Source organism: Pelodiscus sinensis, chromosome 1 (genome assembly GCF_052426305.1).
Source record: "Pelodiscus sinensis isolate ZL-2025 chromosome 1, ASM5242630v1, whole genome shotgun sequence".
NCBI lineage: Eukaryota > Metazoa > Chordata > Testudines > Trionychidae > Pelodiscus > Pelodiscus sinensis.
The window spans coordinates 31,899,524-31,912,948 of NC_143052.1; the positions used below are offsets into that span (position 1 = coordinate 31,899,524).

Below are 13,425 nucleotides of genomic sequence, written 5' to 3' on the forward strand. Positions count from 1 at the left end.
ACATTGGTATTAAACTTAAATAATTCCTCTCCCTCCCTGGTATTTATCCCTCTAATATATTTAAAAAGTGCAATCATGTCCCCCCTCAGCCTTCTTTTGGTTAAAGTAAACAAGCCAAGCTCCTTGAGTCTCCTTTCATAAGACAGGTTTTCCATTCCTCGGATCATCCTAGTGGCCCTTCTTTGTACCTGTTCCAGTTTGAATTCATCCTTCTTAAACATGGGAGACCAGAACTGCACATAGTATTCCAAATGGAGTCTCACCAATGCCTTGTATAATGGCACTAACACCTCCTTATCCCTACTGGAAATACCCCGCCTAATACATCCCAAGATCGTATTAGCCTTTTTCACAGCCATGTCACAATGACGGCTCATAGTCATTCTATAATCAACCAGGACTCCGAGGTCCTTCTCGTCCTCCGTTACTTCCAACTGATGTGTCCCCAGCTTATAACTAAAATGCTTGTTATTAATCCCTAAATGCATAACCTTACACTTCTCACTATTAAATTTCATCCTATTGCTATCACTCCAATTTACAAGATCATCCAGATCTTCCTGTATGATATCCTGATCCTTTTCTGAATTGGCAATAGCTCCCAACTTTGTGTCATCTGCAAATTTTATTAGGACACTTCCACTTTTGGTGCCAAGATCAGCAATAAAAAGATTAAATAAAATTAGCCCCAAAACTGATCCCTGAGGAACTCCGCTAGTAACCTTCCTCCAACCTGACAGTTCACCTTTCAATATGACCCGCTGTAGTCTCCCCTTTAACCAGTTGCTTATCCACCTCTCAACTTTCATATTAATCCCTATCTTTTCCAATTTAACCAATAATTCCCCATGTGGTACTGTATCAAATGCCTTACTAAAGTCGAGGTAGATTAGATCCACTGCATTTCCTTTATCTAAAAAATCTGTTACTTTCTCAAAAAAGGAGATCAGGTTGGTTTGCCACGATCTATCTTTTGTGTAAAACCATGTTGTAATTTGTCCCAATTGCCATTAGCCCCAATGTCTCTACTTTCTCCTTCAAAAATTTTTCCAGGATCTTACATACTACAGATGTCAAACTAACAGGCCTATAGTTACCCGGGTCGCTTTTTTTCCCTTTCTTAAAAATCGGAACTATATTAGCAATTCTCCAGTCAAATGGTACAACCCCTGAGTTTAGAGATTTATTAAAAATGTTTGCTAATAGACTTGCAAGTTCATGAGCCAGTTCCTTTAATATTCTTGGATGAAGACCATCTGGGCCCCCTGATTTACTCCCATTAAGCTGTTCAAGTTTGGCTTTCACCTCGGATATGGTAATATCTACCTCCTTATCCTCAGTCCCATTTGTTAACTTACCATTATCCCTTCATTAGCCTCATTAAAGACTGAAGCAAAATATTTGTTCAAATATTGGGCCATTCCTAGATTATCCTTAACCTCCACTCCATCCTTAGTAATTAGTGGTCCTACTTCTTCTTTTATTGTTTTTTTCCTATTTATATGGCTATAAAACCTTTTACTATTGGTTTTAATTCCCTTTGCAAGGTCCAACTCTACCTGACTTTTAGCCTTTCTCACTTTATCCCTACATGCTCTAACCTCAATAAGGTAGCTTTCTTTACTGATCCCTCCCATTTTCCACTCCTTATATGCTTTCTGCTTTTTCTTAATCACCTCTCTGAGATGCTTGCTCATCCAGCTTGGTCTAACACACCTGTCTATAATTTTTTTCCCTTTTCTAGGGATACAGGCTTCTGACAGCTTCTGCAACTTTAACTTAAAATAATTCCAGGCCTCCTCCACTTTAAGATCCATAATTTCTTTAGTCCAATCAACTTCCCTAACAAATTTCCTTAATTTACTAAAGTTAGTCTTTTTGAAATAAAAAACCCTAGTCTCAGATTTTTTTTGGTTTATCCTTCCATTTAATTTAAACTGAATTAGCTCATGATCACTCGAGCCAAGGTTGTCTCCTACAACCATTTCATCTATGAGGTCCTCGCTACTCACCAAAACCAAATCTAAAATAGCATCCCCCCTTGTTGGTTCAGCAACTACTTGATGAAGGAATTCATCAGCTATCACATCTAGGAAAATCTGAGCCCTTTTACTATTACTAGCACTTGTTCTCCAGTCTATATCTGGAAAGTTGAAATCTCCCATGATTACACAGTTTCCATGAGTATTTACTTCATTAAAAACATTAAACAGGTCTCTATCCATATCCAAATTGGATCCTGGTGGTCTATAACACACCCCAAGCACTATGCCAGGGGAGGATCTGATAGTTTTCTTCCCCAATGTGATTTTTGCCCAAACGGACTCTGTCTTTTCCATTCCATCACTTTTTATTTCTTTACAATCTACCTCATCTTTGATATACAATGCGACTCCACCACCTTTACCCTTATTTCTGTCTTTCCTAAACAACACATACCCTTCAATACCTGTACTCCAGTCATGCCTAGTATTCCACCATGTTTCTGTTATTCCTATAATATCTGGTTTCACTTTCTGGACCAATAGCTCTAGTTCCTCCTTTTTGTTACCTAGGCTCCTCGCATTTGTGTACAAACATCTTAATTTTTGCTGTTTGGCCTCATTCACATTCTTTACCCAATTTGGTACAGACGTTATACCTCCAATATGACCTATTAGACTAGTATCCACCCCACCCTTCCTCATGTTCATTCTCCTACCCCCAGCTATATCCTTTCTTACTTCGTTTTCCTCCCTCTCAGTGTTAAAATCTGGCGTAGAGCTTACCTTGGCATCTCCCAACCATCTCCCCCAAATTCCTAGTTTAAAGCTCTCTTAATAAGTTGAGCCAGCCTCCATCCTAGAAGTCTATTTCCCTCCCTACTTAGGTGAAGTCCATCTCTAGAGAACAGTCCTCTGTCCATAAATGCCTCCCAGTGACCATACATCCCAAAGCCCTCCTTATAGCACCACTGCCTAAGCCATCTATTGATCATCATAATCCTGTCACATCTTTGTTGCCCTTCTCTAGGAACAGGCAGAATTCCACTAAAGATCACCTGAGCCTCAATTTCCTTGAGCATCCTCCCCAGCCTAGCATAGTCCCCCTTAATTCGTTCCAGTGAAAATGTAGCTGTATCATTTGTTCCTACATGAAGGATGATCAATGGATTCCTTCCTGCTCCCTTAATAATTCTCTTCAACCTCAATTCCACATCTCGTATCTTAGCACCTGGCAGACAGCACACCCTTCTATTCTCTGGATCAACTCTGGTTACAGGCCTATCTATTCTTCTCAATAAGGAGTCCCCAATCACATAGACCTGCCTTTTCCTAGTGACAGTGAAATTCTCTGGTCTATCTCTAGCTTCCTCTGGCTGCAAGTCCTTACCATTCCTATTTTCCCTTGTAATCCTAATGCTCATTGGTGTTGTCTCCATTAAGTCTTCCCCTTTATCTATGGGACTAGCCACTCTTCTCTTCTTCCTTACCCTTTCGTCTTCATTATCTACCTGCTGTACCCCTTCTTCATTTTCCAACTCCACATACCTGTTCTTGAGCTCTATTTTTCCTTCACTAACCCATCTTTTCCTCTGCCTGGTCCTCTGAGTCACATGTTTCCACTGTCCATTTTCTTCGCCCAGCAGTCCCCCCTCTGAGGCCCTTGATCCTGCTTCCATCTGCATATCTAATCTTTCCCCTTTAGCCACGTCATGCCTTTGCCCCATCATCTGCTCAAACCCCCTTCTAAACTCGACCAGAGTTTCCACCTGCATCTCCAGTCCTCGGATCTTTTCTTCCATTAGTTCTATCAGGCGGCACTTCATGCAAATAAAACTCCTTTCAGGTACCCCCTCCAGAATCATGTACATACCGCAGCTACCACATCCAATCATCCTCCTTGTGTTCTCTACTACTTGGGCCATGGCCACTAATGCCTTTATGTTTTATCTACTTTCTCACCAAAATCCTATTAGTCCAGTGAACACAAAAACAAACCAAAACACCCCCTCCACAGCAAAAACAAACTCCAAACAAGTTCCAATATCCAAACTCCCTTTACAAACTCCCACTCAAACTCCTCTGTTTACAGCTCTGTTTGCTTGGCTCCTGTGCCACTGCAGCTATCTGACTAGGCATAAAAATTAATTCTCCTCAGTGTTACACTATTGGGAGTTACATTGGTACAGAAGACCTCTTGGCCTTCTTTCTCACTAACTCAAACGTTAATCTTCTTAATAGTATGCTTATACTGTGCCATTAGTGATCACTCCATAGAATTCAAAAGTCTTACCCATCCTAACAAAAGCTGAATTTACTTAACCAGATCACGAAAGCAGTAATTTGCAAAACTTCATAATATGACATAAGCTCTTAACTTTGAAAGAAAATGGAGTGTCTCCTATTTTGGCTGTAGTTTATAACTTCTGAATGACTTGAAGATGCAGAGCTAGTTCTTCAAATGCTACATATCAGAATAATTCTGTGGAAATCAACATTGTTCATGTAGAATTATCTAGTTTTCCACGACTTACTAAGGCCATGTCTACACTACAGACTGAGGGTGCCTCAGCTTATATGTAAGCATCCTGATGCTGCAGATAGTATATCAGTTTTGTGCATGCATGCTTGGCTCAGTTTGTTGGCAGTATGCGTACTCACCAGAATATTTATTAAGAATGCTTTGCACCATGGGTAGGCATCTCATAGTGTAACTCACCACCATCTAGTACACTGTTATTTGGGAAGTTCTGGGAATGCATGGTGGGTCTGAAACAAGTCATGGATGATAGAGACTGGGGAACTTTGGATCAGTTTTCTGGTTTGCAATTGTCTTCATCTTATGTTATCCATATCCATAATTTTTGCACCTTTTTTTCAAAATCCCACAATCCTGCACAGCCCTTCTCGCTTTCTGCCATCACTGACAGAAGCCAGGACCCTTCCAGAGCTCTGCACTGTTGTCATGACTATTGCAAGAACAGGGCATGTGATCTTGCAGTATTTGCAGAGCTGCCAGAAGAACCAAATGAGTGAGGAACATAATGATTCCTTGGAGATTGGATTACTGTTGAATGTAATAAAGTCAGGGTTGTTGCTGGCATTCACGGAGCAGCTGCAGATGCTGGAGTGTCGCTTCTCAGCTGAAGAAACAAGCAGTGACTGGTGGGATTGCATCATAATGCAGGTTTGGGATCATGAGCATGATCATGATCATCCCCTAGGGGGAGGACAGGGAGAGAGAGTTGAGGAGGAATGTGGAGGTAGAGAGGAACAAACAACCAGGTGATAAGGAGATTCAGAGGAGCAGAGCAGGAAGAATCACCAGCCCTGCTAAAGGTTCCAGGGGGAGGTGAGGCGCTCAAGCAGGGAGTGTTGGAAGGCTCCCTATCCCCCCAGGGCCCAGAGGAGGACTTACTACTCATCCCTGACTGCCCCAGGACTTCAGCCTAACACTCCATTATTTATGCTGAGGGACAGAAGGTCAAGCGCTAAAACTATGCGAGTGAGTCTCATGCTGCAGCCCTAAAACTGTGGGATAGTGGGCAGAACAGGGGTCAGGTACCCAGGAGTGGGACTGACCATACCACACATCTAATAATTTTATCTCTAAATGATCCCATGAGCTGTCATGTTGTGCAAGAACGAGCAACTGGACACTTTCAGAACTGCCGAGCACTTGCAAGCATGTATTGTGAACTAATAAAGATTAATTGTATTCCAACTAGAATTTTATTCCCTAACAAAATAATTTAAATAACCCAAAAACCCAGTGCAGTATGTACCATGACCTTTGTCTCCTCACTGTTGACAGCAGGTACTTGTCACTCAGACTCCTTGCAGACAGTCATGGTACTGTTGCGGGTTGTGGGGTCTCAGCCGAGAATAGCATGCAGCGTTTTGTAAAAGTAGCATGTCTGGAATGCAGCATTGGATTTATTGGCTTTCTTGTATGCCTGCTGTAGCTCCTTGGCTTTCATGTGACACCACTGACGCTTCTTGCTGTAGCTCTTCTACTGAATAACCGCAGCAATCTGCTTGTATATGCTAACATTTCTGCCATGTTCTGGATTGGATATGTGTCTGTAGAGCCTCTTCTTCCCACAGACCCAGGAGATACAGTATCTCCTGTCTGAAGGGCAGGAGCATGTCTGGAATCTGTAGCAAACATGGTCAGCTGAAGAGCTGTTAGTTGTGCTTGCCAAGTCAGGTAATCAGGAAAACATTAAAAAAATTAATGGGACTTTAAAGGGAAGTGGGGACTTCAAGATGACCTGTAGGCAGTGGGGTTCACAGTGGTAATTGAAGTGGTTGATGCGGGGCGTTGCGGGCCAATTGCTGGAGGATAGAGTTGACATAAGTAATGCAGTATTCACATTCGCACTGCATCAAACTAAGTATATTGGCTGTGGCTCAACAGTGCTCAGGAAAGTAATGTTGCTATGTTGGAATAATGGGGTATATACAGCAATGGGAGACCAGTTGGACATGTGCACAACTAGGTCAATATAAACTGGCTTGTGTCACCTAACTGTGTATGTGGTCCAGGCCTTAGAAAGATTTTAAGGGCCACCACTTCAAATGATGGCAGAATAAGGACTCAGGATACATTTCTGGCTATATGTAGTCTAACAAAAATAGTTAAGAAACATGAAAGTTGAAGAATGTTAAAAATAAATTATACGTACTTACTGATTTTGTACCCGAAATGTTTTTTGTCTAATTAGATTCACATAGATATTCCTCGTATGAATCATGAAATTTTAAGACTTCAACCCAAAGTAACAGAGGTAAGAATTGTTGTCAAGTAATTTTATCTAGTTAGATAATTAATCTCTTGTTATTCCCTGACTGACTGTGTATGTATATCTATATGTATATCTCTCTGTGTCTGTGTGTCTCCAGTAATTACATTATTCATACGATAACTACCTTGGTTTGAAAACAATGCTCGAAAAGCAAATCATCAAGATAGAGATGTGATAAAGTTGTAACATAAGAATAATCAGGGCTTGACAAACCGCGGCGAGAGCTACTAGCCAGTCCCGCACTGCGCATGCGCTCAGCGCCGGTGAATGGGGCACAAGGAGTGACCTGCTGAAATCTTCTCACCACTATCTCCTAGAACTGGAAAGGACCTTGAAAGGTCATTGAGTCCAGTCCCCTGTCTTCACAGCAGGACCAAGTACCATCTCTGACAAATTTTTGCCCCAAATGGCCTCCTCAAGGATTAAACTCTCAACCCTGGGTTTAGCAGGCTACTACTCAAACCACTGAGCTATCCCTACCATGGGCAAGTAAAATCAGCGGTTTGTCGAGCCCTGAGAATAATATTGAAAAAGATGAGAATACCAGTGAAAGGTCAAACTGAGCCCCAGTGTGTTTCAGTTTTTCTGCTTTGATAGACTTTTTTAAATAATTGATTTACTTTACTAAATGAATTCTTTCTCCTAATCCAAGTATCCTATGCTGCCCAGCATTATTCTAAATCCCTATGTCTGATACCATGGTCTGTGATGGCACTTGTATAACAAATTATTTTTTTCTGTGTTATTCCACGTGAACACTTGGAACCTCACTGTGCATAAGAACAGTCATACTGGATCTCGTCTTCTGACAGTGGCCAATGTCAGGTGCCCCAAAGGGAATTAAAGAATAGGCACTCATCAAGGGCTCATCTAGACTACGAGGAAGATTCCAAAGAGGATTTGCAAATTCCATGAGAAAGCTCTGCTTTCGAAAGTGAAAGTAATCAAGACGTTTGCTTTTTTTTTTTTTTTTTTTTTTTTTTTGGTGTGTGCGCAAAACCCCCTTTTTCAAAAAGCCATGTAAATCTCATTTTTTGAGGAAAAGCGGCTTTCCAAAAAAGGGGTGGTTTGCCAAAAAACCCGTATCTTGATTACTTTCACTTTCGAAGCTCCTCTTTTGAAAGTCAGATCGGAAGAAGATATGCAAATTCCTCTTTTGAATCTTCTGTGTAGTCTAGATGAGCCCCAAGTGATCTATCTCCTGTCAGCCCATTCTGAACTCTGGCAAACAGAAGCTAAGGATGCCTACATTGTAGGTGTGACTACTAATTCACTTGTAGATCTTGTTTTGATTCCAGCTAAAACAAAATAATTTTTATAGCACATATATCTATCACTGTACCTGGAATGGGTCACAATTTAGAAAGCCAAATTCAGGAAAGACTGTCAGAAAATAGGGCAGACATGCCATACTGGTGGTATGTTGTATCAATAGATTTCACCTAATCAGAAGGTTCTCTCCTGAAACACTATGAGTTTTACCACAGAGTACAGACACTAGGAATCTAAGTGTGCATGTAAAATTGGTGGATGCATTCTTTTAACATGGGGAAAAGTGCATTTTTTTCCCTAGACTCTACCTCGGAAATGATTGAAATTCTTATTAATGTTAAAAAAAAAAAAAAAAAAAAAAAAAAAAAAAAACAGCCTGAGGCAGGCAACTGATATGTTAAATTTCAGTTGAAATGATTAAAGTTTGACAAATTTTGTAACTGAAAAAAAATTACTGGCAATGGGAGGAGTTGGACTACCCACCCCTCCTGTAATAAAGTCAGCAATAGGACATATATTTGTGAGTTTACTTATGTCAGGGCTACTCAAGACATGGCCCGTGGGCTGTATGTGGCCCACAGCCCATTTGTTTGCAGTCTGCGGTGTGGTTTGGGTTTACATGGGGCTCGACATATGGCGCACGGGTGGGATCCTTTGAACATGGCCTCCTCTGGGAACACGCTCCATGACGGTGAGCCAATATAATGGTCTTCTGTTGATATGTGTTTTAGTAGTTAAATTCCTGGACTGTCATTGCTCATTAAAAGTGCTGCCATATGGGTCATATGTCATATGCTGTCATATGGGTGGAAATCAGGTAATATTGCATATTTATTAACAGGGCTCGACAAATGCACTCGCCTGCGCACCCGTGGCGAGTAGATTTTTCCAGCTGGCGAGTTCAGGGGCGGACTGGCCCGGTGGGCCACTGTGATGGGCTGGCCTAAGCCTGCCCTACAGGTGGTGCGGCCCCATCTGATCTGCCGGCCGGTGGAGGAGCACAGCGCCGCTGGGAAAGGGGAAGTGCGGCGATTCTTCCCACCGAGCTGCCTGCGTGCAGCTCCAGCGCGAGGAGGCGGGGTGGGATACCAGGACGCTGGCGTGACCTGGCCCAGCTGATTTTAAAGGGCTGCGGCAACTCGGCTCTGGCCGCGTGTCCCTGGGAGTTGGCTGCGGTGCGTGGCACAGCCAGGGTCCGCCCCGCCGGCTCCAGTCCTGCCACGGCCCCAGCCCCCCTTTGTCTCCGCGCCGCCCGTTTCCCATGCTGCCCTGCACTCCGGACCCCTGCTCTCCCTCTTTCCTGTGACTCTTTGGCTCTGTGCCACCCTTGTACTCCGCACCCTGCTCCCCCGATCTCTGCCCCCCCCAGCTCTGTGCTGCCCGTTCCCTGCACTGCCCCTAGACCCTGATCCCTCTGCCCCTCCCGTTCCCTGGGTCCCATTATCCGTGCCTCCACCACACCCCCACACCCTGTTCCCCCTCAGCTCTGTGCTGCCCATTCCCTGCACTGCCCCTAGACCCCGATCCCTCTGCCCCTCCTGTTCCCCACGTCCCATTCCCCGTGCCTCCACCACACTCTGCTACCCCCGATCCCGGCATCCCTGTGGCTCTGTGCCTCCCGTTCCCCATGCCACCCCGTACTTCCACCCCCAGTGTTCCCTGCACCCCTCTGGCTCTGTGCTGTCCCTGAACCCTGCTCCCCCTGTGGGTCAGGAGTGAAGGGTGCTTGCCCATAGGAAGGGGCTGGACAGGGCAGGGAAAAGGCTGCTGTGACCAAGCAGCGAGTGAAAGGGGCAGTTCACTTGAAGCACCTTTGCTTTTATGCTTTTATGAAAAAAAAATGAAAATGCTATTTGTTATTTATAGGGCTAAAATGCGGGGACAAAAAAGAAAACAAACAAACCCATTGCAAAATGCAAATGTGTAAAAGACAACAAAGGGGGAGGGAATGTTTTGCTTGGCACAGCAAAAAACCTAGAGCTGGCCCCTGGGGAGGGGAAGGGGGCTGGGCTGGGCTGTGAGGAGGCGACGGGAGGGGAGGGGGAAAAATATGGGGAAGGGGCTTGTGCGGAGGGGAGGAGGTCAGGAGAAGAAGAAAAAGAAAGGGGAAGGCACCAAGGGACAGGGGTGCAGGAGAGACAAATGTCGGGGCCAAGTGCAGACAATGAGGAAAAGGGCAGGAGGGGAGGTGTCAGTGGGGGGGGACAGGGTGATGCTGGGAGAGGAGCGGGTAAGGGCACTGGGTGGTAGAGGAGGAGGGGGAGGTGCTGGGAGAAGGCTTGAAAGAAGGGGTGGGCATGAGGAAGGCGGGGATGGAGCAAGGCATCTGTGAGGGCACAGGGACATGAGGGGAACGGGGGCAGAGGGTGGTGAGGGGGTCAGTATCAGGGAAAAAGAGAGCTAAGAGAGCAGGGGCAGTGAGGGAAGGGGGAGGCACCAGGAGGTTTATTAATATCAGCATAACTGACTTGAATGGGGCCTGCGTGTTGTATAGTCTTGCATTAATCTTTGTATTCATGTCAGTCAGTGTCAAAATCTATTTGCATATATATTTGCATGTATATGCAACCGCACTTAAGTTGCGGCCCTCGATATGTGCTGTGACTATCGTGGCCCCCAAGGCTTCCAAAGTTGAGTAGCCCTGACTTGCATCATATTTCATTTTTACATCTTTAGGCTCATTTGATAGCAAATGTACTACAGTTCACAAAATCCCCTGCCCTGCTGCCCCAGTCAAATGTCATCTCTCTGTGGAGGTTGGTGTCTGAATGGTAGATATGTGACCAGTCTCGGGAGTCCTAAGGAATGGAGTGGGGAATGTGCTCACCTGTATTTTTTTTTAATTCTCCATTTATTCTTTCTGTTCCCATCCTAGAGTACATGCAGAGATCTTGCCTGGGAAATGGGAGAGCTTTCTTGAGCATTTACTGCCACCCTTTAGCCAACAGGTGGTGTTTGTTTGAGAAGCAGGTTGGCTTTCTTATGTACCTACCCTTCCATACTCTCCAACTGTATTTATGGCACTGTCCCCACCTTTTCTGCCTTGTATTGCTGAGGTATTGTTCTCAGTATGCGATGGTTTTCATTAGATCCTCTGTTTGAGGTGTTGGGTAGGAAATTGTCATGATATCTAGGGGACCTTTCATCTTCCTATTTGTGCCATTCTCCTGCATGTCTTGATCAGCAATCTACCAGCTTTTCTTTAGTTTAGGGTAAACTAGTCCTCCCTGGTTAGAGGGCAGTCTTGCTGGGTTTAACTCATGACTGGTTCTGTATTAGACAATGGGGTACAGAAAGGTAAATATTAAACATTTGTAGTATCACTATATTGTATCTGCAGTACTGTTTCCAGAGAGGAATGTAAAAGAGAAAACTTATCTGAGATTATATATTGAAAAGATTTTTTTAATAAATAATCTTACAGCAATCTTTAATTTACTAGTTTTGTAACACATGATTTTATTTCAGAGAAGAAACTAAGGCATGAACAATTATCCAATCTGTTTCCCTGCCCATCCAAGATTGCTCCTTATAATTTATGGCCTTTTAAGTTAGGCCCTGTCCAGTAAAACATTGAAGTAGGTGTGCCACTGTAAGTGTGTGAGTGGTCTCACTGAAGTCAGTGGAACTATACTACATGCTGGATCAGAACTAGGGATGTTACATTTAAATTAATTGGCTAATCAAATAGTTGATGAAATTTGCATCGACTAATTAGTTGATAAGGGTGCCTCTGCCTTTGACGTGTAGTAGGGCTGTTGCTACACTTCAAAGGTGAAAGCACTGCAGGGAGCACGAGGCCAGCAGGGGACTCAAGCAGTCTCCCGCTGAACCCATGCTCCTTGTGGCTAATGTATCATTCGAACTTGCAAATGAAGCTCAGGATTTAAATATCCTGGACTTCATTTGCATGTTCCCGGGTGCCACCATTTTTAGATGCCCGGTAATTGGTAGTTTGAACTACCTGCCTGCGGCTACACGCGGCACGGGCTAGGTAGTTCGAATTAAAGCTCCTAATTCGAACTACCGTTACTCCTCCTGCAATGAGGAGTTGATTTAGTTCGAACTAGGGTGGATAGTGTAGACATACCCTTAGACACATCAAGGAGGGGAAGAGACTAGTTGATTAGTGTGTCAACTAGTCATTCACATCCCTAATCAGAACCTTAGCGTTTTGAAAATATTCTTTTCTACCCTAGTGATGAATTTTTGCAAGATCAACACATGTAAAAAGTTGTCATAGAATATGTCAAAGTATGCACACAGGAGTATCTTAAATGTTAGTGTAGCTACTGAAGTCAAATACAGCAATTCCAGATTTGTTTTACCTACAAGATTTGATTTGGCAAAACTATGTTTTGGAGGGGAAAGAAAACCCCCTCAACACTATTCAAATCAAAACAATTCAAATCAAAATGTTTTATGCACTAAGTCACCTACTGTCTAGCAAATCACCTACTGTTCAGTGATTTGAGAACAAGATAATGATGAATATGAATTAATATAACTCTAATGAGAAAGATGAATTGTTGATACACTGCTATTTTCTAACAAATGTAATACTTGAAGTGTAAATTACAAACTGAACAGGAAATGATTTCATGTTATAAAAGTGCACTACATTATTAATACCCTAATGTAAATCTGAAAAGAGCAGATGCTGTGCTCTTAAACTAATAATTTTCCAGTTTTAGAATTTGTGTAGATACTATGTGATAGCTAGTTTATAGTTCAGAATCTTCTTGTAGTAGTTAATTTTTGTGATTTTTGGGGTGGGTTGGGGTGGTGGGTTTACAAGCTATATAGTTCAAATTAGTAATGTGACTGTATACACCTGTAAACGTTAACCCATGAGCCTAGGCTCATCGGTTAACCTTGATGGTTGCATGAAGCATCCCACAATCTGCTGCCTCTATATCAGAGGCATCAGCATGGGCGGGCGTGGGGTGCGGGAGGGGAGGCAGATGGGAGCCGGTGCTAGCAGTGAGCTGGTTTTTAAGCATGCCCCCCATGAGCACCTGCTTTCCTACCCCTGTGCTGCTGCTTAGTGTGGAGGGTGGAAGATAAGGGAGGCAGGAGCCAGTACACATGTGGAGATGGCTTTGCCTCATGCCCCCATCTCTCCCACACGATTGCCTCTGATACAGAGCTAGCTATTTGGTGCGAGGGGGTGCAGGTGGGAGCTGGTATGTGCGTGGAGTCAGTTTAGGAGCTGGCTCCCCATGCATACCAGCTCCTGCAGAGTTTCATCTCCCTTCCCCGCATGCTGCTGCTTCTGGTATAGAGGCAGCAGCGGGGGAGGGAGCTGCATGCAGCTGTGAAGGTTAACAGACAAGCCACCTGCCCTTTTTTGCATAATGTGT

At 43.7% G+C, this 13,425-nt stretch overlaps 1 protein-coding gene across 2 annotated transcripts in view; it reads left to right on the plus strand.

The window, feature by feature from the left end:
* The window catches only part of TBC1D22A (TBC1 domain family member 22A), a 435,605-nt gene that overhangs the window by 85,750 nt on the left and 336,430 nt on the right, over positions 1-13,425 (plus strand). For both annotated transcript variants that reach the window (XM_075927774.2, XM_075927768.2), the window contains one exon: positions 6,710-6,772. In XM_075927774.2, coding sequence (XP_075783889.1) covers positions 6,710-6,772 — 63 coding nt within the window. The remainder of the gene's footprint in view (positions 1-6,709; positions 6,773-13,425) is intronic.